The sequence below is a fragment of the Artemia sp. Qi Xiang Cuo genome, chromosome 3 (assembly GCF_049724085.1).
Source record: "Artemia sp. Qi Xiang Cuo chromosome 3, ASM4972408v1, whole genome shotgun sequence".
In the NCBI taxonomy this organism is placed as follows: Eukaryota; Metazoa; Arthropoda; class Branchiopoda; order Anostraca; family Artemiidae; genus Artemia; species Artemia sp. Qi Xiang Cuo.
Window position 1 is genome coordinate 64175704 of NC_142796.1, and position 24874 is coordinate 64200577.

The following is a 24874-nucleotide window of genomic DNA, read 5'->3' on the forward strand; positions in this document are numbered from 1 at the left end:
GTATCATGGACATAGTGCCTTTTGGTTAGTTCAACATCTCCTGAAGGTTTCACCTCAAGACCCTTAGCTTCAGTAGTAGTAGCAATCGTAGTAGTAGTAGCAGTATTAACAGCAAGTTAGACCTAGCGTCAATATGCCAACTTAATACTCAGTACCCTTGTCAGTCCCTGAAAGTTTCAATACCCCAAGTTAGCCCTCAGATACGTCCTTTTGAACCATTTTCATTTACATCTTGTGTTTTGATTTAACTCAGCACTCCCCTCAACATTTCCTGAAAGCCTCTTATACCACCCTTTGTCTTTGTGATGGCAGAGTGTGGTTGTTGAAATTGCGTATCATCAAAGCTAATAAGACCGCAAACTATGAACTTCTTCCAAAAGGGAAATGCTCTTTCTGTCACTTATCATTTCTTTTTGCAATTTTTATTTTATTTGGGCTAAACATATTTCAAAAATATCAAACTATAAGTTCCAAAACGCAAGCTCTCATATCCAGCTGCTTAAGATGACCGCTGCAGCCCAAGCATCCTGTTTGTAACCTAGCCCTTCACTTTTGACAAAAGGTTTTCTTGTGAATTATGTGAATTCTTATAAATAGAGTTGGGATAATGGTAGTATCCTACTGATATACCATATTGCTTTACTGGTCCATTGATTGTTTCAAAACACGTTTAGCCAATCTTTACACCTATCATCAGTCTTCCACCATTCGAATTGGAAATTGCCCCCCCCCCCCTGGAAATTGCACCCCTACAGACCCGGGAACAAAAAATGTAACATATGCAATTTACCATTAGTTCTTTGTTGATTAATCCGTGGAAAGGGTAGTATGTGTGATTTAGAATTTACGATTAACTAGACTCTTAGTGATTGTTTTTTACCAGACACTTTTACGTGGTGTTCGAACTTTGTGTGTGGGGTAGGGGATATGAAGTAAAAAGTTGTTTCTACTTTGTGGTATGTCGTGGACGCCTTAGAGGACTGTTGGATAGGATAAGGTTCTGAGTGCTTCCCAAGAGGACGTCCGAATAAATCGCAGATGAAGGACCTGTTAGAACGGCTAATCGCAGGGGGGGGGAGCTAAATGGAGATGTGTAAATTGAGAGGGGTCTTATTGTGGACTATTTTGTATGGAGTTGACATTTTCACCAACTTCAGGACAAATTTATGAATGGTGAAATAAATAAAAAGGAAGTGTATGCTATCATTTTGTCGAAACGGCTTATCTAAAACTTTCTCAGGAGCAAAAAATTAATATGAGGAGGGCTGACAACTCCTCAAGACCAGCACTTGATTTGCACTTTACTGAACGCTAACTACATTTTATAGGTTTTCACTTTTTTTACTTCCGGGGGTGGGTATTCTCCTAAGTTACTGTTAAGATTCAAAAGTAATGGAGGTAAACTAGGCCCGCTCTCCAACTACCTCTTGTCTCGCCAAACGCTAATATCACAATAATGTGTTAAAGTATTAAGTTAGGCCTTTCAGGGTAAGTTGTGGTGGATCTTGAGCTAGCCAGAAGACACTATCATTTATATTTTAAAGGAACTAATTGCCTTCGACGTTCAAAGTTTGGGTACCCCTGTTAAGAGTCAAAAGTGTTTGAAGTGCAATCAGCCCTCCTCTTTCGCTCATTCCAAACGCTTTAAATAAAAATTGTAAGATAGCCATTTATTTAGGAATTGCTAAAAGGAATTTTAAATCAATATATCGGGCTATTGTGTAGGTTAACCCACCCCCCCACACACACACAGTTATGCAATTTGCTTGTTATGGAGCAAACTTTAAGAGCTACTTCTATTACTACTTCTGCTCTTAAAATTTAATTAAATCAAAAGTGTGTAAGTGTATACAAACTGTCAAAGAGCATAGATAGATTTTTTTGTAAGGTTATGAAGTTTTATTGTTCAGGTAACGATAGGAGTTATTAAAACTAAATCACACTATTTGTTTAAAGATTTTTAAAAGGGTGTGTGTTGTTAAAAATTTTTGAAAAATTTTATCCTGGTCAAACTCTTAATTATTAAAAAAACGGAAAATATTTAAACTAAATTTTTATTAAATGAAAAATAATGTTTAAATATAAAACGAACAGAAATTAATTAAAAAAAAACTTGTTTCACAAAACAAATTTATGAAGGAAAAGTAAAGAACTCCATTAAACTAAAAATGACCAAAACTAGAATCAAATAACATAACACGCGTAAACTAGCTCAAAACAACCTCATTAGATAAATTAAACCCAGAACGCAAAGAATTAACAATAAATAACCGAGTCAAACTCAAAACGAGCAGAAATTAATATAGGTAGGGCTCAAAACCACGTCCAAAAACTGCCTTCCAAAGGCCATAATATACTTTTCACTTTACTGAAAAAAATTTAATGTTTTCACTTTTTTTACTTTAATAATTAAAAAAGTATTAATACTTAATTGAATAAATATCAGAATATGTATATTAAACTGTCATTCCACAGTTATTTTTTTTTTTTTTTTTTGTAAAGTGCAAATTATGTTATGTTCTTGAGAAGACACGGGGGTCGTCAGCCCTACTCCTTTTTTTTTTTGCGAGTTTTGACTTTGACTAGGTTATCTATTGTAATTTTCAGTTCGTTTTGAGTTTCATTTATTTATTAAGGGTGATTTGAGGTAGTTTTACATTTGGAAGATAATAAGACTAACTCGTAGAATTTGACAATGCTTTCGTCCGTAAAACAATAAGAATTTGTTGATTCCCAAAGCCGACTATGCTTTCAAAGGAGATAAACCTTCTTAAACATTTTGTGGTCATATGTTTTTAGCTTATTTTTGTTGATTTTTCACTCGTATTTTGTTTTTCTTAATTTTTTTAATTTGGCGGCCGCTACTGTCAAAAATTGCAGAAGGTAATAAGGAAGTCTTTTCGACAAAAATGAATTTGCGGGTTTTTTTTCTAAATTTTTAACATACTAATGGTGTGTAAATTTCTCTTTATCTCTTTAATTAGGACTTCTCAGCGAAACTAAAAAAAAAACACAACACAAATAAAATTCTAAAATTTTGACAACCCAATTTTCCGGGGAGGAGGTATTTTACGGGGGGGGGGGTGTAAAACCATCTAACCCAATGAAAGACCGCGGCGCAACAGAATAATAAAATGTATCCAAAATATTCTTTGTAAAACCAGTGCGCAACCGTGAAAGACGCCCAGTATTTCTTGATATCTTCAGCGACAAGATTTTTATGTGTTCCCAGAAAGATATATTTTCATCTCGAAAAATTCCTAGATACTTAAAATGGAGAACACTTTTAACATTATTAAAAAAAAATTAGAAAACGAATTGCTTTGAACTGTGTCCGTACGTGAAAGCAACATATGTTGACATTTATTTTCATTAAGAACGAGCAGATTCCTAGGATACCAATCAAATGCAGCTTAAATTGTCATATTAAGGTTTAAAATAATCTAGCCAAGTCAGATTGGGATCCGAAAAGTACTGCATCATCAGCAAACATAATAACTTTTAACTAAGTAAAACTTCAGGTAAATCATTTATAAAAATCAGGAATAAGATAGGTCCTAAGACAGGGCCTTGAGGAACGCCACATGATATAGGAAAAGAATTAGAACTAATAGCACTTCCACGATCAAATCATTCTAGCTTCCTATCAGAAAGACACGATTTAAAAAAAATAAGAGAACTTAATGAAGATCCATATTATTTTAATTTCATAAGAAGAAAACGATTATAAACAGTATCAAATGCCTTGGTAACATTAGGAAAAAACGCCAAGGCACTCTGACCACCGTTAAGAGCATCATTTATTCAATTATAAGATCATGTACTTCCAGATTAGTTGATCTGTCTTTAAGTAATCCATATCGCGATGCTTACAAAATTTTACTATCCCAAAAAAATATTATTAAGTTGCCTATGTTCAATTTTTTGAAGAATTGTGCTAACAACAGACAGGAGAGATATAGCTAAATAATTTGAAGGGTTAGTTGGAGTCCCACTAACTTATATATAGAGCAATAACACTAGTGCTTAAGCAAATTGGGAAAAACTAATGCTAAAGAGTCAATATGAGAGTATCAACTTAACAGTAATTAAAAATATACGCAAGGAGGGAAGAAATATTGGATGCTACTTGATTTACAATTCGAGAAGAAAATCCAAAATTATCTGTTGTAGAACTAGTTTTAAGTTTCAAAGTAGTTTCTTTTACTTCCTGATGATTAATTTCGTGAAAAGAAAATAATTTCCCAGAAGGGACAAAATCATCAAGATCATGGGACTTTGGAATTACCTTTACACTAGTTGCCAGCTTCGCTCCTGCAGTATTAAAATAAATACCCAAAGTATTCATAATTATTTTGTAGTCTGAAATAATGTCCCCATTAACTTCAGGATAATCAACACTAATACTTGAAAATTGGTTTGGTCGATTCTTTTGATTGATGAGGTTCCATTTCTTTATATTTTCAGAGTTATATTGGTCGAACTGGTCTTTATAATATTTAAGTTTAGCAAACCTTATAATATAATTCGATCTATTTCTACATGATCGATAACCTTTACACTAGTTGCCAGCTTCGATCCTGCAGTATTAAAATAAACACCAAAAGTATTTAAACGAATCCTCTGTTTTAACTGATAAATATTTTTAATCTTTTTGTTTTAACAAGGATTAACGAAACAATCCCATCGGAAATCTATGGGTCAAATGTCTGTAAATAATTATTATGCATAACTCGAGACGAAGTGGTAAGGTTTATTACTAGCGACATTTGGCTAGCACTTGACTAAAATGCTTTATTTACATTATCTGATCCGAAAATAGAACACTAATCATGATCATCAGGTAGCTTACGTAAAGACTGAAAATTAATCTCTTCTATCTGTGGATCTTTATTCTTTCCTGAGAGCATTTGTCGATCAGGAAAATTTGGGGCAACATAAAAAAGAGCGCTAACTGGGAAGTGGTCAGACAATATCACAGACAATTTTACTGCTCTTAATGAATGGTCAGAGAAAAATATATTGTCCAACAACGTAGCAGTGGTTGTCGTAACTCTAGTTGGCAGAGAAGTACTATGTAGAAAACCTGATCAAACCATATTTTGAAGAAATTCTGTGTTAACATTAGAATCCAAAGTTAATAGGTCAAAATTGAAGTCACCCAACATAAGAACTGGTTTTTTGCCCTCTACCAACTTAACAAGTAACATAAAAAAATCTTGCTAGATTGCTAGAAGGAGCTCTGTAAAAAGAACATAAAATAAACGGTAAGCATCCTGATAGAGTAACCCTTCTTCCCAAACAGATATTTCACGATAGAAGACCAACTATTTTGAGCATAAATTGCTAAGCCAACTTTCGCACTGACTTTCCTATTGTGGAAAAAACACATTATATTGGAGGCATCCAGCATGGAAACAGAAGTATTATCCGATAAAAAGGTTTCACAAACAGTAGCAATGTCATGTGGATTCGAAGCTAGGAAGAACCTGAGTTCGTTATGAGGACTGTAATAATTGAGCATTTAAGGGATGTACGCTTAGAAGAAATTTACACTGGCCAAGAGCAGTGGGTAGCTGTTCGTGACTGTGCGGTGACTGTTCGTAGAAAAATCACATTCTGGTGAGTCTTTTACACTTAATAGGTCAGCTTCACTGCCAATTGTGGTGTTTAAAATGGTATCTAGTTTCAATTTCGAATATAAAAATCTTTTGAAGCGGTTCATATCACAATTTAACTATACTTTATTCAAACGGCGGTCGGGTCTCCAAACTTCAAATAACGACAACATCAGCAATCGTCTTACAGGGTAAAATATGTGAACCCTTTCTCCCATATATAACACCTTTAAGTATCCACTGCATGACGGTTAAATAAAATGTCTAATTCTTTTTGCAAATAAAAGTCAGACAAGTTTCGACAATATTCAATAGAAGCGACTTTCTTTCATCGAGTGATTGAGAAAGATTGTAAAATAAGTTCATAAACACTTACCACACAGGTTTGTTTAAAATCCAGAACAAGGCTATTTTTCTGTCTGCACTGATTGAAAGATAGATTCTTATTGAATCTATTACCAAATTGAAAGACACTCAGTGCATCCTGGTTGTCAAAATGTTAACAGCTATATTTTAAGAATGGCTAAAAGTATCAAGTTTGTACTTTTGGTGAATTTTAAGGGGGTGTTGAACTAGCCAAAAAATGACCTCTTAGGCTGCAAAGGGTTTTAAGTTTAAACTTGTAAGAAATGGTAAACTAATTAAAAAAAAACATGTGTATCTTACTTGTCGAATTGGCGTATCTGCAACTTCTCAGGAATAGCTAAGGGTATTAATTTGAAGCCTTAAGGCAATGCTGATCTAGATATTGCACTAGGTCAGAAGATACTATGTGTATCAATAACGGCTGAAGGTATTAGGTTAATACTTTCTAGCAGTGCCGAGGGAGAAGCTGACCTATTCTAAATCCAAATACATTATGGCAATAGAAGTTATCAAAATGCTGTATCTGCAGTATGCCAGGAACGGCTTATATTATAACAATATCATTTATATTTTGTACGATTTTTTTCAGAATTAGAAGAAGGGGAAACGCCAACGAATGATGACGAACTTAACCATTTTAAATACGCTAAGTTGCCAGTTAAACAGGAATGCAATTCACCAACCATTTTGACACAATTGAACCTTGACTTTCCTGGGACTAGTCTATCTGATTGCCACAATGAAGGTATTATTTGAGAGCGATAATATTCACCTTTTATTTATCTTTCTGTTTCTTGATTTGTTAACTTCTGTTCATTGTTTATTTTTAAAAAAATCACTAAAGTAAAATTAGTTTTTCGTATCGTTACCTTTTCTCGGAATTTAAGTTATAATTAACATTAATTGAAAAAAAAAAAAAATAAGGTAAAGTTAGCATACAGCTTATAAATATTTTTAGGACACCGGTAAAGGGGCCGCTCGCTCTTCAACTCCTCTCCCCCCTCTCTCATTAGATTTTATACCAAGTTCAATCTCTTTTTTCATAATTGTCGAGGTATGTCTTATTTCATCCTAGGAAGGATGAGTGTGAAGTCTCTGAGTTTATTTAAAAATCTTAACTACTTTGTGATACAAAAAGAATAAAAAGGAGAGATTTTCGGTACCAGAGTGGAGAGAAGGGAATCCAGAGCATTTCTTTGGTTATTTACCAGCTTGAGTGAATTAGACTTCACAGGAACTGTTTTTCGCACCATCCTGGCGTGATTTCCGTTCCTGGTGTACATACGTTTACCATCCTGGTGAACGTATGTTTATTATGATACGATATTACAAAATTCCTTTTGACTGCGTTATCAATTAAGCTTGACGCCTCTGATTCTTAAAAATTATAAATTCTAATTCATAGCCAAGTTGAGTGTTATATATTATCAAAATTTATTACATATCGGTATGAGACTGTGGAGAAGAGCAATGCTCCACCTCCTATTTGGGGTGCTTGTTTCCCAGTTTAATTTAGTTTCTTTGTCTATTTCCTAATTTTAGTTTTTAAACTTTTCTTATTATATTTTAGGTTTTTGTATGTGAGTTTCTAGGAAGCAAAATAAAGTTTTATTGTAAACACTTACAAACTCAAAATTTTACACTGTAGGCTACCTTTATAATTGATCATAGTTTAAATTTTCCTTTGTTGTTTATTCTAATATTTGCAAGATCAACTGCAATTAAAATCAGTAAAATCTTTTCTCAAAGGAAACAGGTAGAAGTGGTGAAGCCATCCATTTCATTAAATTGGTTTAATAAACCCAACAGACTGGGGTTTTATGCATTCATAAATTACATACAATTGCATATATATGTATTTCCTGTTCTATCTTGATGTCTTCATTCCAAACCGGTTCCAGGCTTTAAGGATTAGGTATTAATTACAGCATCGATAAGAATTGTAAAGTGTTAGGTAGTCACATCATTTAATGAAGTTTTTATTAGAAAATATTTTATCGTATATGCATCGGTGTGTTCTACTATACGGTTGCGAGACATGGGCTCTGAAAGTTTCCGACTTTCAGGCCCTAGACGCATTCAACCATTCATGTCTAAGGAAAATCCTTGGCATCAAACTCCTTGATCGATTCAGCAACGATGAGCTCCGCAAATTTGCCATCAACTTTATGATTTCGCCACTATAATCAAATAAAGAAGATTCCAATGGTTTTGCCATATACTTCATCGTCCACCATTCAACCCGCATTCAACCATTCAATCCGCATTCCAACATTCATATCTAAGGAAAATCATTTGCATCAAACTCTTTGATCGAGTCAGCAACGATGAGCTTAGCAAATTTGCCATCAATTTTATGATTTAGCCACTATAATCAAATAAAGAAGATTCCAATGGTTTTGCCATATACTTCGTCGTCCACAGCACACCTTCGTCAATATAGCCCTCTGATGCACGCCTCTTCTAAGATGAAAAATGCGATAGGGTGAACAGAAGAAAACGTGGCTCGCCTGCATCAAGGCAGGCCTAGACCCACTCGGTGGCTTCAAGAATTATGAACGAAGATGGGATAAAGCCTGGCTTAAATTGATTGAGCCATTCACTAACGACCGAGACGCTTGGCTTACCACAACGAGAGTTTCTTAATCATTTGCTTTGAAAAAATTCAGTTTAAGTATCATGAAATTAGTTTTCTGCAGACAGTCGTGATTGTGGATTCTTTTATGTATGGGTGTATGGTTAATTTGTGAGGGTACATTCATATAGGTTAATTTTACATAACACATATTGATGAATATGGTAAAAGTTTTGCTACAAAAGTGGTTGCGGTTACTGTCGTTTAGTTTCTCCAAATTCTATTTTATTTTTCGATAGGTAGACCACTTTTAGATTTATGCTTTGTAAGTTTTGTATTCATTAGAAGCCACTGCTAGTCGAATATTCTAATTTTAAAGTTTAATTTTATGCCTGTGAAAAACATCAGTATGAATCTTGTTTCCTAAGCATCAATTTTAGATCATCAGCATTTTTCAATTCGAAAATACACTCCCAGTACAGTAAAAGTCAGTAATAGTAATCTTTAGGATAAAATACAAACAAAAGTTGGTGCTTGTTTCACATAGTAACTTAATTTAGCATTGTTTATAGAATTATATTTACAGAATATTTAAGTTTAAAAAAAATTTTCCGGTCAACTTGGTGTAATCTACATGTGTTTGTGCTTACACTTTTTGAAACTGCATTTTACCTTGTTTATGGACTTTTGAACTTTAGTTATCTCTATTCTAGATGTAAAGATTCCAATTTTGGATTACAAGTATGGATTTCCAGAATTTGCTTCACGCAGTATTGATTATCAATTAGAAAAGCCTTCAGTTTATCAACCTACTTTGGAAATCAACAGTGATTTAGAAGGTAATTGTAGAATAGGAAACCTGTCTGAGGGAGAACACTATGTGTGTCATATATGTGAGAAAAAGTTTTTCCAACTGCACAAGCTGAAATTGCACCAAAGAACTCATTCGGGGAAAAAATCTTATAAGCGTAAAATTTGTCAAAAAAATTCTCCCAGACGCATAGTTTGAAATTGCATGAAAGAATTCACTCGGGGGAAAAGCCCTATGAGTGTAAAATTTGCGAGAAAAAATTCTCGTGGACAAGTCATTTGAAGTTGCATGAAAGAATTCACTCGAGGGAAAAGCCCTATGAGTGCAGATTGCGATAAAAAATTCTCAAGAAAGATAATTTTTATATTACATGAAAGAATTCACTCGGGGGAAAAGCCCTATGAGTGTAAAATTTGCGAGAAAAAATTCTCCCGGTTAGACCATTTACAATCCCATCTAAGAATTCACTCAGGGGAAAAGCCCTATGAGTGTAAAATTTGTGAGAAAAAATTTTGCAAGAAGAGTAATTTGAATGAACATGAAAGAATTCACTCGGGGGAAAAGCCCTATGAGTGTAAAATTTGTGAGGCAAAATTTTACAGGATGGGTATTTTGAATAATCATGAAAGAATTCACTCGGGGAAAAAGCCCTATGAGTGCATAATTTGTGAGAAAAAAATTTCCCGTACGAGTAATTTGAAATCACATGGAAGAATTCACTCGGGGAAAAAGCCCTATGACTGTAAAATTTGTGGGAAAAAATTTCACGAGAAGGGTATTTTGAATAAACATGAAAGATTTCACTCGGGGAAAAGCCATATGAGAATAAAATTTGTGGGGAAAAAATTCTCCCGAATGTACAGTTTGAAGTTGCATCAATGCAAAAGTTCTGTGTGTAAAAGGAAGTAGACTAAACCTCAGTTTTGACTAATATGTGTGTAGAGCATTATTCGAGTTTAGTATTAGATTCAATAAAAAATCTAGATTCAATAAAAAAATTCAATAAAAAAAAAGCATAACATACGACCACCCCTGGGGAAAAAAATAACAAACAAACAAATAAACACGCATCCGTGATCTTTCTTCTAGCAAAAAATACAAAATTCCACATTTTTGCAGATAGGAGTTTAAAACCTCAACAATAGGGTTCTCTGATACGCTGAATCTGATGGTGTGAATTAAGATTATTGATAATTGAGATCACTTAACTTTTAGGGGCTGTTTTCCCCTTTTTTGAAAATCAGGAAAGTTTTCTCCGGCTCGTACTTTTTGATAGGTAAAATTAAACTCACTGATTTTTATATATTTGAAATCAGCATACAAATTCAATTCTTTGGATATATCTATTGGTATAAAAATTCCGTTTTTTAGAGTTTCGGTTACTATTAAGATGGGTCGCTCCTTACTTACAGGTCGTTACCACGAACTTTTTGATACCTATTTTTACAATATGACAGCCGTGCTTGTTTACCCTGGCTGTCTGCCAAATGAAAGTCAGATATGCTATGCAATCTTGACATAGCAGAGTTTGTTTGTCATTGGAAATTACCTGAGCTTAATTTAACTACAAAACAATCCAAAAATATCATTGTAGAAGTTTAAAGCTCATCTATGCACGTGTTTTGAATTGTAAAACAACTTGAAATTACAAGTAATATAGACATTGAAAATATTTATGATAGTTTGGGAGAAAAGTAGACGCCTCAAAGGGCGAATTTTAATACAAAAACATTCCAACTCTATGAGCCTAAAAATATATAAAGAATTAGTTCTAAGAAAGAGACAAGAGGAGGATGAAGGTAGAAATTGATGTGCAACCCTCATGGCCGTATTCAGAACTTTTGTTTGGGGGGTTTATTTTCTCGGGGGAGGAGGAGAAAAAACTGTAAAAAATACACCAAAAATGAGAAATTGATTTTTGATCTCGCTTGATTTCTGGGGTCATATCGGGTCTACACTGTTTTTATGTAAATAAAGAGCGGCAATAATCCTCAAAATGAGTAAAATTTATTCTGCACAGGAGGGGGAATGCCCCAACCTCATCCCTACCTCTGCCTGATGGTCTTTGAAACATCGGAGATTGTTATTTTTATAAGGAATTGAGAGTTGTAGTTCTTTTTTTTTAAGTCAAAAGTCATAGGAAATGAATCAGCTGCTTGGGGGGGGAGGGTAAGTTGACGGGAGGTATTTTAATCAGGATTTTTTTTTGTGCGGGGGGGGGGGGGTGGTAGATGCCTAGACCCGTAGACAGTGAAAGGGCGAAGGGAACCCCATTAACAGAAATAAAAAGGAGACATAAATCTAGCTTTAATGGTTTGTGACATCCATTTTTTTTTTAAATAGAGCTTTTTTATGAATCAGCTTGACAGGCATTTATATCATGACTTTAAAAAACAAACAAATCCAACAAGGTTGAACAATTGAAGACACTAACTTGTGTTTTACTTAATGATATTGTCTCGTACTTGTAGAATATATATATATATATGTATATATATATATATATATATACATCCAATATATATATATATATATATATATATATATATATATATATATATATATATATATATATATATATATATATATATATATATATATATATATATATATATATATTCGTTGGGAAACGAAAATATTGATCAGGTGGTCAGCTTCACTTACCTTGGTAGTTTTATTAGTAAAGACGGTGGGACTAGTGACGATGCTAAAAGAAGAATAAACAAGGCTCAAGGTGTTTTTTCATAATTAATTTTTTTTTTTTTTTTGAAGAATAGGAAGATAAGTCTGCAAACCAAGATTAGAATATTGGAAGTTATAGAGATGACAATTGGTAAAATATTGCTCTGAAGTACGGGCACTGCAAAAAGCGGTAGAAAATTTGCTTGATGTTTTCCAGGGAAATTGCTAACAGATTATTCCGAGCTATTGGCTGATCGACCGTATTTCAAACAGTAGGTTGTACGAAAAGTGTTGTTCAATCCCACTTTTTAGGGCTACAATGAGAGAAATGATAAGATGGTCAGGGCAGGTTCTGTGGATGAAGGAAGGCATAGTGCCGAAGATTGTCCTTTCCGGCAAATCAGTCTAGTGATAAACAGAAAGCAGGTCACCCGCCGTTGGGGTGGGAAGATGTCATAAAGAAAGACTTATAGGAAATGAGAACTTTCTGGTAGGGTGTAAAGAGGGAGAATTTGAATCAATTGGGATGGAAGGAAATCTTTCGCATCTGTGGATGTCTCGGTGCTACGGCGAGTTGTTAGCCGTAGTAGTCTCCTTTCGGCATTGTGAGGCCCTGGTTGCGAGATCTTCGCTCTGGTTAGTTTTAGAGATGTGGTTGGACTCAGAAAGTTCGTAATTTGGAAATAACAAACGGTGCTTCATACCTTCCCTTTTATTTTGTAATTTTGTTTACATTTCCTAAACAGTTTGTTGATCATTGTTTTAAAAAAATAATTTTTTTTTATCGGTACATTAATTTTTTTTTTTAATTAGGTATAAATTCTGGTCCACATAAAATTCTCCAGAAACAACTTACTCTTTGCCAAAAACAGGGTTATACGCCCTAAGTGTAATGCCTTAGAAACGGCGGTCTGTACGCTCTGAAGGTGTTATGACCTTAGTATTTTTTCTCTACCCTGCAAAGGCGTTATGTACTTCGCAATGACGGTCAGTACGCAGGGCTAGATTTACTAATAGGTCTGGTCCTAGGGGCGCATAATCCCGGGGGGCACAATAATTTTTACTGAGTGATTTTTTTCATATCAAAACTGGACTTATGCAATTTATCATCAAAGTACGAGGTGCACTCTGCCGCCATGATGCCTATTCACAGAAAAGTGATTTTAAAACAACACAGGAATTCCGTGGCCACTTATAAACTGTCAAGCGTCTCTCAAGTATGGCAGCTGAGAGGTCGGTATCGCCTCTCTCTTTTATCACTTTTAGCTCCTCAGTTGCGTTCTGTTCAGTGCTACCACTGTCCCCAAGTTTTCAGGGATGACTTTTCCCACAAATACTGATAATATTTTGTTTTTTGGGCTAGAGTTGCTTACGCGGTGTAATAAATTGATAATTGATTTAAAACAAGGTTCCCGTGTGTCCTGGGATACCTGCAAGATGAAAGACCAATTTTCTAGTCATGGAAAACACTCGGACATATGGGGAAAATAAAAATTCGTGGAAACATTTCAGGTGTCCTGGAAAATAGTCTCCCCTCCTTGTGGATGAACGCAAACGGTTAAACATTTAACACATGCATATCTGTTTATGTTAACATATGTGTCATCGTGGCGACATCAACTGAGCATGCAATAGTGATGCTTGATAAACTCCATTCTGTTTTTCTCAATGCTTGACAAAATCCTTCTGCACTGCACCAATCAGGTTCTTCTCCCCTGCCTCAGAGTGTGCCAAAATCCTTGCGCTGTATAAACACTATCAGGACATGCCACTACAAACGCCAGGGAAAAGTTCTGCTGTAAGTTTTCTTTTACATAACAAAGGAGCAGATTGTTGTCAGCAAAATCACCATCAAAGATAGTATGTTTCTTATTCAATTGACTCCCTCCAACTAAGTCACATGACCAAAGTATGTAATAAATGAGAATTGTGAAAAGCAGAGGAGAGAGGACGCATCATTGTTGTACTCAGGAATTTACCTGGAACCATTGCATCAGTTTTCAGGAATTTACCTGGAACAATTGCATCAGGCCTCCGTCGTCTGTTGTTACAGCGCACAGCTGGCCATTATATTAAGAACCGATCATTCTAATAATTTTTACAGAGAGACTGTAATGTAGTAATGTAGAGGCTGTTATTCGAAACATTAATTCTATTAGTTTTTACTGGGAGGCTGCAACGTAGTATTATCCATAGGAAGTCTCTGTGCACAGAATCGAAAGCCCTTAAGAAGTCGGTTAAAGTTGTTAATATTTCAATTTGCCTCTTGTTGGATTCATCTGTTAGTATTCTTAAAGTGAAAATCCTACCTGCAGATGATCTGCCTAACCAAAAACGTTTTGTTAGTCTCTCAGGATCTTGTCAATTCTCCATTGAATACGATTCAGGAATGTTTGGCAAAGGATTTTATTTCCCTTGGACTATGAGATAATACCTCATCACATGCACATATTGTATTTTTATTTTGTTCAACACCGCGCTCGCCATTCCCTAAAAATTTTGCCTTCATACCCTTTAACATTAGCAATAGTTGTAGTCGTAGTAGCATTAGCAGTAGAAGCGGTGGGAGTAGCAGTTGTGATGCCAGTGCTAAAATTATTATAGGTAGTTTTTGTTAATTAAACGTGTCCTGGTAATTTTGACTTAATACCCTAAGCTGCTCCCGAGATATTAGTGATACCAGTACTCTATTTTGATGGCCATCATTCATGTAGTTTGTTTTGATTTAGTTCCAAATTTCCCCTCTGCAACCCCTTGAAGTCTTACCCTATTCCCTTTGTCTAAACAGTAGTATTACAAGTTGCAGCAGAAGTAGTACTAGTTATAGAGTTAGTAGTATACACATAACGCCCTTTGTTTGTTCAACAACTGTCTAAACATCCCCTGAAAGTTTCAATTTAAAACTAAACTTTTAGTTATTTCAACTTCCCTCTCGACACACCCTGAAAGTGTCAACTTAATGCTCTAAGCTGTTCATGAGATATTGTTGTACCATCCTGCTTGTAACCAGTGTACAAAAAGTGTTTTTTTTTAACATACCCGGAAACATCTTCTGAAAATTTCATTTTAACACTATTACACATAGTTGAAAGAATAGACTAGCAGTAAAAGAATTAATATCTTTAAGTAGCATTATCGACATGGTGCTGTTTGGTTAGTTTGACATCCCCCTCACTACTTCCTGAAAGTTTAAACTTAATATTTAAGTTAAACCTGAGATATTGCTTATCAACCCTTTTGGTAAGATGCGTGCACTTAATACGTTTTGATTTGGTAAAAATAAAAAACGACCAGTAGAATTGTCCGTATCATTTGTCTTAGTATCATGGACATAGTGCCTTTTGGTTAGTTCAACATCTCCTGAAGGTTTCACCTCAAGACCCTTAGCTTCAGTAGTAGTAGCACTCGTAGTAGTAGTAGCAGTATTAACAGCAAGTTAGACCTAGCGTCAATATGCCAACTTAATACTCATTCCCCTTGTCATTCCCTGAAAGTTTCAATACCCCAAGTCAGTCCTCAGATACGTCCTTTTGGACAATTTTCATTTACATCTTGTGTTTTGATTTAACTCAGCACTCCCCTCAACATTTCCTGAAAGCCTCTTATACCACCCTTTGTCTTTGTGATGGCAGAGTGTGGTTGTTGAAATTGCGTATCATCAAAGCTAATAAGGCCGCAAATTATGAACTTCTTCCAAAAGGGACATGCTCTTTCTGTCACTTATCATTTCCTTTTGCAATTTTTATTTATTTGGGCTAAACATATTTCAAAAATATCAAACTATAAGTTCCAATACGCAAGCTCTCATATCCAGCTGCTTAAGATGACCGCTGCAGCCCAAGCATCCTGTTTGTAACCTAGCCCTTCACTTTTGACAAAAGGTTTTCTTGTGAATTATGTGAATTCTTATAAATAGAGTTGGGATAATGGTAGTATCCTACTGATATACCATATTGCTTTACTATTCCATTGAATGTTTCCAAACAATTTTAGCCAACCTTTACACCTATCGTCCTTCTTCCACCATTCTAATGGTACATTGTCCCCCCCCCCCCCCCTGGAAATTGCACCCCCTACAGACCCTGTGCCCACACCTGGTACAAATTCAATTTAAACTTTGTAATGAGTTGGTTGTTACTGGGCAAGGGACGTTGGTCGGTTTTAGTATTTACGATTAACTAGACTCTTAGAGATTATTTTTTACCAGACACTTTTACGTGTTGTTCGAACTTTGTGTGGGGGTGTGGGGGGGAGGGGATATGAACTAAAAAGTTGTTCCTAATTTGTGGTATTTCGTGGAAGCTTTAGAGGTTTGTTGGATAGGCTAAGGTTCTGAGTGCTTCCCAAGAGGACGTCCGAGTAAATCGAAGATGAAGGACCTGTTAGAACGGCTAATCGAAGGGGGGGGGGGGAGCTAAAAGTATATGTGTAAATTGAGAGGTGTCTTATGGTGGACTATCTTGGATGGAGTTGACATTTTCACCAACTTCAGAACAAAGTTATGAATGGTAAAATAAATAAAAAGGCAGTGTATGCTATCATTTTGTCGAAACGGCTTATCTACAACTTTCTCAGGAGCAAAAAATTAATATGAGTAGGGCTGACAACTCCTCAAGACCAGAACTTGATTTGCACTTTACTGAAAGCTAACTACATTTTATATGTTTTCACTTGTTTTTACTTCCGGGGGTGGGTGTTCTCCTAATTTCCTTTTAAGATTCAAAAGTAATGGAGGTAAACTAGGCCCGCTCTCCAACTACCTCTTGTCTCGCCAAACGCAAATATCACAATAATGTGTTAAAGTATTAACTTAGGCCTGTCAGGGTAAGTTGAGGCGGATCTTGAGCTAGCGAGAAGACACTATCATTTATATTTTAAAGGAACTAGTTGCCTTCGACGTTCAAAGTTTGGGTACCCCTTTTAAGAGTCAAAAGTGTTTGAAGTGCAATCAACCCTCCTCTTTCGCTCCGTCCAATCAATTTAAATAAAAATTTTAATATAGCCTTTTTTTTAAGAATTGCTAAAAGGAATTTTAAATCAATCTATTTGGCTATTGTGTAGGTTAACCCCACCCCCCCACACACACACAGGGATGCAATTTGCTTGTTATGCTTAAAAACCAAATGTTTTTTTTAGATTATATAAAATATCGAGGTGTGTATTATCGTTTCAGATAATACATCTCAGATCGGTTACAAGACAGAATGAGGGTATTAAGCTCATACTTTCGGAGCTACTTCTATTACTAATTCTGCTCTTAAAATTTAATTAAATAAAAAGTGTGTAAGTGTATCAAAACTGTCATAGATCATATATAGACTTTTTTGTATAGGTATTATTTTTTATTGTTCAGGTAACGATAGGAGGTATTAAAACTAAATCACACTTCTTGTTTAAATATTTTTAAAAGGGTGTTTGTTGTTAAAAATTTTTGAAAAATTTACTTCAGGTCAATATATTAATAATTAAAAAAAACGGAAAATATTGAAAATATAAATTTTTATTAAATGAAAAATAATGTTTCAATATGTAAAGACCCCAACTTAATTAAAAAAAAACTTTTTCCTAAAAACAAATTTTTCAAAGAACAGTCAAGAACTCCATTGAACTAAAAATTAACCAAAATAGACTCAGATAACCTAACAAGAGTAAACTAGCACAACACAAGATCATTAGATAAATGAAACCCAGAACGAAAAGAAATTATAATAAATAACCGAGTCAAACTAAAACGAGCAAAAATTAATATTGGTAGGGCTCAAAACCACGTCCCAAAACTGCCTTCCAAAGGCCATAATATACTTTTCACTTTGCTGAAAAAAATTGAATGTTTTAACTTTTTTTTACTTTAATAATTAAAAAATTATTAATATTTAAATGAATAAATATAATAATATTTATATTAAACTTACATTCCACAGTTTTTTTTTTGTTTTTTTTTGTGAAGTGCAAATTATTCTCTGGTATTTAGAATAAAATGGGTTCGTAAGCCCTACAACGTTTAGTTTTTGCTCGTTTTTTCTTTGACTAATTTATCTATTGTAATTTTCAGTTCGTTTTGAGTTTCAATTATTTATTAAGGGTGATTTGAGGTAGTTTTACATTTTGAAGATAATAAGACTAACTCGTAGAATTTGACAAGGCTTTCATCCGTAAAATAATAAGAATTTGTTGATTCCTAAATCCGACTATGCTTTCAAAGGAGATAAACCTTTTAAAACAGTTTGTGGTCATAGCTTTTTAGCTTAATTTTGATGATTTTACACTCGTATTTTGTGTTTCTTAATTTTTTTAATTTGGCGGCCGCTACTGTCAAAAATTGCAGAAGGTAATAAGTAAGTATTTTCGAAAAAAATGAATTTATGGGTTTTTTTTCTAAATTTTTAACATACTCATGGTGTGTAAATTTCTCTTTATCCTTTTCATTAGGACTACTCAGCTAAACTAAAAAAAAAACACAACACAAATAAAATTATAAAATTTTGAAAACCCCATTTTTAGGGAAGGAGGTATTTTCCGGGGGGGGGGGTAAAACGCCTAGAACCAAATGAAAGAAGGAGGCGAAAGATAATAATAAAATTTATATAAAAAATTCTTTGTAAAACCCGGGCGAAAACTTTAAAGAATCCAAATAGTTCTTGATATCTTCAGCGACAAGATTTTATGTGTTCACAGAAAGATATATTTTCATCTCGAAAAATTCCTAGATACTTAAAATGGAGAACACTTTAAAGTTTAACATTATTAAAAAAAATTAGAAAACGAATTGCTTTGAACTGTGTCCCTACGTGAAATCAACAAATGTTGACATTTATTTTCATTAAGAACGAGCAGAGTCCTAGGATACCAATCAAATTCAGCTTTAATTGTCATATTAAGGTTTAAAATAATCTATCCAAGTCAGATTGGGATCCGAAAAGTACTGTATCATCATCAAACATAATAACTTTTAACTGAGTAAAACTTCAGGTAAATCATTTATAAAAATCAGGAATAAGATAGGTCCCAAGACAGGGCCTTGAGGAACGCCATTTGATATAGGAAAACAATTAGAACTAATAGCACCTCCACGATCAAATCATTCTAGCTTACTATCAGAAAAACACGATTTTAAAAAAATAAGAGAACTTAATGAAAATCCATATTGTTTTAATTTCATAAGAAAAAAACGATGATCAACAGTATCAAATGCCTTGGCAACATCAAGAAAAAATGCCAAGGCACTCTGACCACCGTTAAGAGCATCATTTATTTCAAGTATAAGATCATGTACTGCCAGATCAATAATTCCTGAGAGAATTTGCCGATCAGGAAAATTTGCGGCAACATAAAAAAGAGCGCTAACTGGGAAGTGGTCAGACAATATCACAGACAATTTTACTGTTCTCAATGAATGGGCCAAGAAAAATATATTGTCCAACAGCGTAGCAGTAGTTGTTGTAACTGTAGTAAGCAGAGAAATGCTATGCAGAAAACCTGATCAAACCATATTTTGAAGAAATTATCTCTTAATATTACAATCCAAAGTTGAAAGGTCAAAATTGAACTCACCCAACATAAGAACCGGTTTTTCACCCTCTGCCGACTTAACAAGTACTTGTTCAAAAACATAAAAAGATCTCGCTAGATTACTTGAAGGAGGTCTGTAAAATGAACATAAAATAAACAGTAAGCATCCTGATAGAGTAACCCTTCTTCCCAAACAGATATTTCACGATAGAAGACCAGCTATTTTGAACATAAATTGTTAAGCCAACTTTCGCACTGACTTTCCTATTATGGTAAAAACACATTATATTGGAGGTATCCAACATGGAAACAGAAGTATTATCCGATAAAAAGGTTCCACCAACAGTAGCAATGTCATGTGAACTCGAAGCTAGTAAGAACCTGAGTTCATTATGAGGACTGTAATCATTGAGAATTTAAGGGATGTACGCTTAGAAAAAATTTACACTGGCCAAGAGCAGTGGGTAGCTGTTCGTGACTGTGCGGTGACTGTTCGTAGAAAAATCATATTCTGGTGAGTCTTTTACACTTAATAGGTCAGCTTCACTGCCAATTGTGGTGTTTAAAATGGTATCTAGTTTCAACTTCGAATCTAAAAATCTTTTGAAGCGGTTCATATCAGAATGTAACTATACTTTATTCAAACGGCGGTCGGGTCTCCAAACTTCAAATAACGACAACATCAGCAATCGTCTTACAGGGTAAAATATGTGAACCCTTTCTCCAATATATAACACATTTAAGTATCCACTGCATGACGGTTAAATAAAATGTCTAATTCTTTTTGCAAATAAAAGTCAGACAAGTTTCGACAATATTCAATAGAAGCGACTTTCTTTCATCGAGTGATTGAGAAAGATTGTAAAATAAGTTCATAAATATTTACCACACAGGTTTGTTTAAAATCTAGAAAAAGGCTATTTTTCTGTCTGCACTGATTGAAAGATAGATGCTTATTGAATCTATTACCAAATTGAAAGACACTCAGTGCATCCTTGTTGTCAAAATGTTAACAGCTATATTTTAAGAATGGCTAAGCGTATCAAGTTTTTACTTTTGGTGAATTTTAAGGGGGTGTTGAACTAGCCAAAAAATGACCTCTTAGGCTGCAAAGGGTTTTAAGTTTAAACTTGTAAGAAATGGTAAACTAATTAAAAAAAAAACATGTGTATCTTACTTGTCGAATTGGCGTATCTGCAACTTCTCAGGACTAGCTAAGGGTATTAATTTGAAGCCTTAAGGCAATGCTGATCTAGATATTGCACTAGGTCAGAAGATACTATGTGTATCAATAACGGCTGAAGGTATTAGGTTAATACTTTCTAGCAGTGCCGAGGGAGAAGCTGACCTATTCTAAATCCAAATACATTATGGCAATAGAAGTTATCAAAATGCTGTATCTGCAGTATGCCAGGAACGGCTTATATTATAACAATATCATTTATATTTTGTACGATTTTTTTCAGAATTAGAAGAAGGGGAAACGCCAACGAATGATGACGAACTTAACCATTTTAAATACGCTAAGTTGCCAGTTAAACAGGAATGCAATTCACCAACCATTTTGACACAATTGAACCTTGACTTTCCTGGGACTAGTCTATCTGATTGCCAAAATGAAGGTATTATTTGAGAGCGGTAATATTCACCTTTTATTTATCTTTTGTGATTATTTTCTGTTTCTTGATTCGTTAACTTCTGTTCATTGTTTATTTTTAAAAAAATCAATAAAGTAAAATTAGTTTTTCGTATCGTTACCTTTTCTCGGAATTTCAGTTAGAATTAATATTAATTGAAAAAAAAAAATAAGGTAAAGTTATCATACAGCTTAGAAATATTTTTAGGAAACCGGTAAAGGGGCCGCTCGCTCTTCCAATCCTCTCCCCCCTCTCTCATTAGATTTTATACCAAGTTCAATCTCTTTTTTCATAATGGTCGAGGTATGTCTTATTTCATCCTAGGAAGGATGAGTGTGAAGTCTCTGAGTTTATTTAAAAATCTTAACTACTTTGTGATACAAAAAAAATAAAAAGGAGAGATTTTCTGTACCAGAGTGGAGAGAAGGGAATCCAGAGCATTTCTTTGGTTATTTACCAGCTTGAGTGAATTAGACTTCACAGGAACTGTTTTTCGCACCATCCTGGCGTGCTTTCCGTTCCTGGTGTACATACGTTTACCATCCTGGTGAACGTATGTTTATTATGATACATTACAAAACTCCTTTTGACTGCGTTATCAATTAAGCTTGACGCCTCTGATTCATAAAAATTATAAATTCTAATTCATAGCTAAGTTGAGTGTTATATATTATCAAAATTTATTACATATCGGTATGAGACTGTGGAGAAGAGCAATGCTCCACCTCCTATTTGGGGTGCTTGTTTCCCAGTTTAATTTAGTTTCTTTGTCTATTTCCTAATTTTAGTTTTTAAACTTTTCTTATTCTATTTTAGATTTTTGTATGTGAGTTTCTAGGAAACAAAATAAAGTTTTGTTGTAAACACTTACAAACTCGAAATTTTACACTGTAGGCTACCTTTATAATTGATCATAGTTTAAATTTTTCTTTGTTGTTTATTCTAATATTTGCAGGATCAACTGCAATTAAAATCAGTAAAATCTTTTCTCAAAGGAAACAGGTAGAAGTGATGAAGCCATCCATTTCATTAAATTGGTTTAATAAAACAACAGACTGTTTTTTTATGCATTCATAAATTACATACAATTGCCTATGTATGTATTTCCTGTTCTATCTTGATGTCTTCATTCCAAACAGGTTCCAGGCTTTAAGGATTAGGTATTAATTAGAGCATCGATAAGAATTATAAAACGTTAGGTAGTCACATCATTTAATGAAGTTCATATTAGAAAATTTTTATCGTATATGCATCGCTATGTTCACTATACGGTTGCGAGACATGGGCTCTGAAAGTTTCCGACTTTCAGGCCCTAGACGCATTCAACCATTCATGTTTAAGGAAAATCATTGGCATCAAACTCCTTGATCGAGTCAGCAATGATGAGCTCCGCAAATTTGCCATCAATGTTATGATTTCGCCACTATAATCAAATAAAGAAGATTCCAATGGTTTTGCCATATACTTCATCGTCCACCATTCAACCCGCATTCAACCATTCAATCCGCATTCAAACATTCATGTCTAAGGAAAATCATTTGCATCAAACTTCTTGATCGAGTCAGCAACGATGAGCTTAGCAAATTTGCCATCAATTTTATGATTTAGCCACTATAATCAAATAAAGAAGATTCCAATGGTTTTGCCATATACTTCGTCGTCCACAGCACACCTTCGTCAATATAGCCCTCTGATGCACGCCTCTTCTAAGATGAAAAATGCGATAGGGTGAACAGAAGAAAACGTGGCTCGCCTGCATCAAGGCAGACCTAGACCCACTCGGTGGCTTCAAGAATTATGAACGAAGATGGGATAAATCCTGGCTCGAATTGATTGAGCTATTCACGAACGACAGAGACGCTTGGCTTACCACAACGAGAGTTTCTTAATCATTTGCTTTGAAAAAATTTAGTTTAAGTCTCATGAACTTAGTTTGCTGCAGACAGTCGTGATTGGGGATTCTTTTATTTATGAGTGTTCACTCAGGGGAAAAGCCCTATGAGTGTAAAATTTGTGAGAAAAAATTCTGCAAGAAGAGTAATTTTAATGAACATGAAAGGATTCTCTTGGGGAAAAAGCCCTATGAGTTTGAAATTTTTGGGGCAAAATTTTACGGGGTGGGTATTTTGAATAATCATGAAAGAATTCACTCGGGGAAAAAGCCATATGAGTGCATAATTTGTGAGAAAAAAAATTTCCCGTAAGAGTAATTTGAAATCACATGGAAGAATTCACTCGGGGAAAAAGCCCTATGACTGTGAAATTTGTGGGAAAAAATTTCCCGAGAAGGGTAGTTTGAATAAACATGAAAGATTTCACTCAGGGGAAAAGCCATATGAGTGTAAAATTTGTGGGGAAAAAATTCTCCCGAATGCACAGTTTGAAGTTGCATCAATGCAAAAGTTCTGTGTGTAAAAGGAAGTAGACTAAACCTCAGTTTTGACTAATATGTGTTTTGAGCATTATTCGAGTTTAGTATTAGATTCAATAAAAAATCTCATTTAAGTCCTTTTTTGGTGTAATCTTAGCGCACTAAAATCCTGGAATATCCTGTTTTTGTATTTTTTTTGGCTGTTTTTTAGTGTTCAATCATTAAAGTGTAGATTTCTGCATCAACTGCTATTTTTTGTCCAGGAATTTCATTTTGTCCTTTATACTTAGTCTTTATCGTTAGTAGTTTGTCACTAGTTTAACTAGTCTTCTCATGTTGCCCTACGAAAAAAAAATCCATCACTGCTATTACACTGACGTGCATTACGGGGTTTCTGCCCAATCTAAGCTATGATTTATACAAATATAAACTATCTCGCTAGTGGGGTCACCTATGGCCAGCAGTCCTCCAGTTGGAACAGACTGTTCAAATTTGCTAGAGATCATCATTGCCATTGCTAACTCCATATTCCAGCATAAATAATCGAAAGGACCGGAAGAAGGAACAAACCCCATCAAAGGAAGTTAAACGTGGAGAAATCAAAATCTCAAGCAGTGAAAGAAGACTTCTTAAGGGGTGAAGAAAGTAACCCCTTTTATGTAAGAAATGGTGCGAAAGGTGGGTGTATAGTCTCCCTCTTCTTGTTTGTGTGCTGTTTAGACTGTAGAAAGAATATCTAAGTTTTCACGTTGCCGTTATAGAACTGGGCAAATCCGGATTACGTGGATGACATTAATGCTATTGCTGTTGCCACCAAATGCCTGACCAATGCAGAGTGAAACAGATTATTTCTCTCATCTACTGGGTATGAAGATAAACACGGCCAGAATTAAGACATTGTCATAAAAATATTTTCCGAGTATCAGCTTGTACCTTACTTACAAGAAATGGAGAAATTAGATCGTTTTACTTACATTTGCTCACTAAAACCCACTAGTGGAGACAGTCACTTTTAAGTCCAGAGCAGAGTCAACATAGCTCAAGCAATATTCTTATAGCTCCGCTGCCATATATGGAATCGGTGAATCATCAGCATGAAGACAAGGCCAGCGTTAAATCTATTCGTGGCCTAGGACAAATTCTGAAAATACGATACTCCAAAAAAAAAAATTGTCGCACTTCAAAAACATGATTTTAGATGCCATCAGGGCTGGTAATACCGTCTTGGGTCAGTTATTTTTTAAATTCCTCCTATCACAATCACTCTAATTTTAACTTAAAAAAAAAAAAAATCAACGAAATTAA

At 34.6% G+C, this 24874-nt stretch overlaps 1 protein-coding gene across 1 annotated transcript; it reads left to right on the forward strand.

Annotated features, from left to right (window-relative positions):
* Window positions 1-5: 5 nt before the first annotated feature.
* LOC148954409 (uncharacterized) lies at window positions 6-21294 on the forward strand. Its single transcript, XM_089087248.1, has 4 exons — window positions 6-24; window positions 6574-6729; window positions 9273-9398; window positions 21028-21294. Exons 1-4 carry the CDS (start codon window positions 6-8, stop codon window positions 21192-21194), a joined length of 468 nt encoding a protein of 155 aa, XP_088943374.1. The 3' UTR covers window positions 21195-21294.
* The last annotated feature ends 3580 nt before the right edge of the window (window positions 21295-24874 follow it).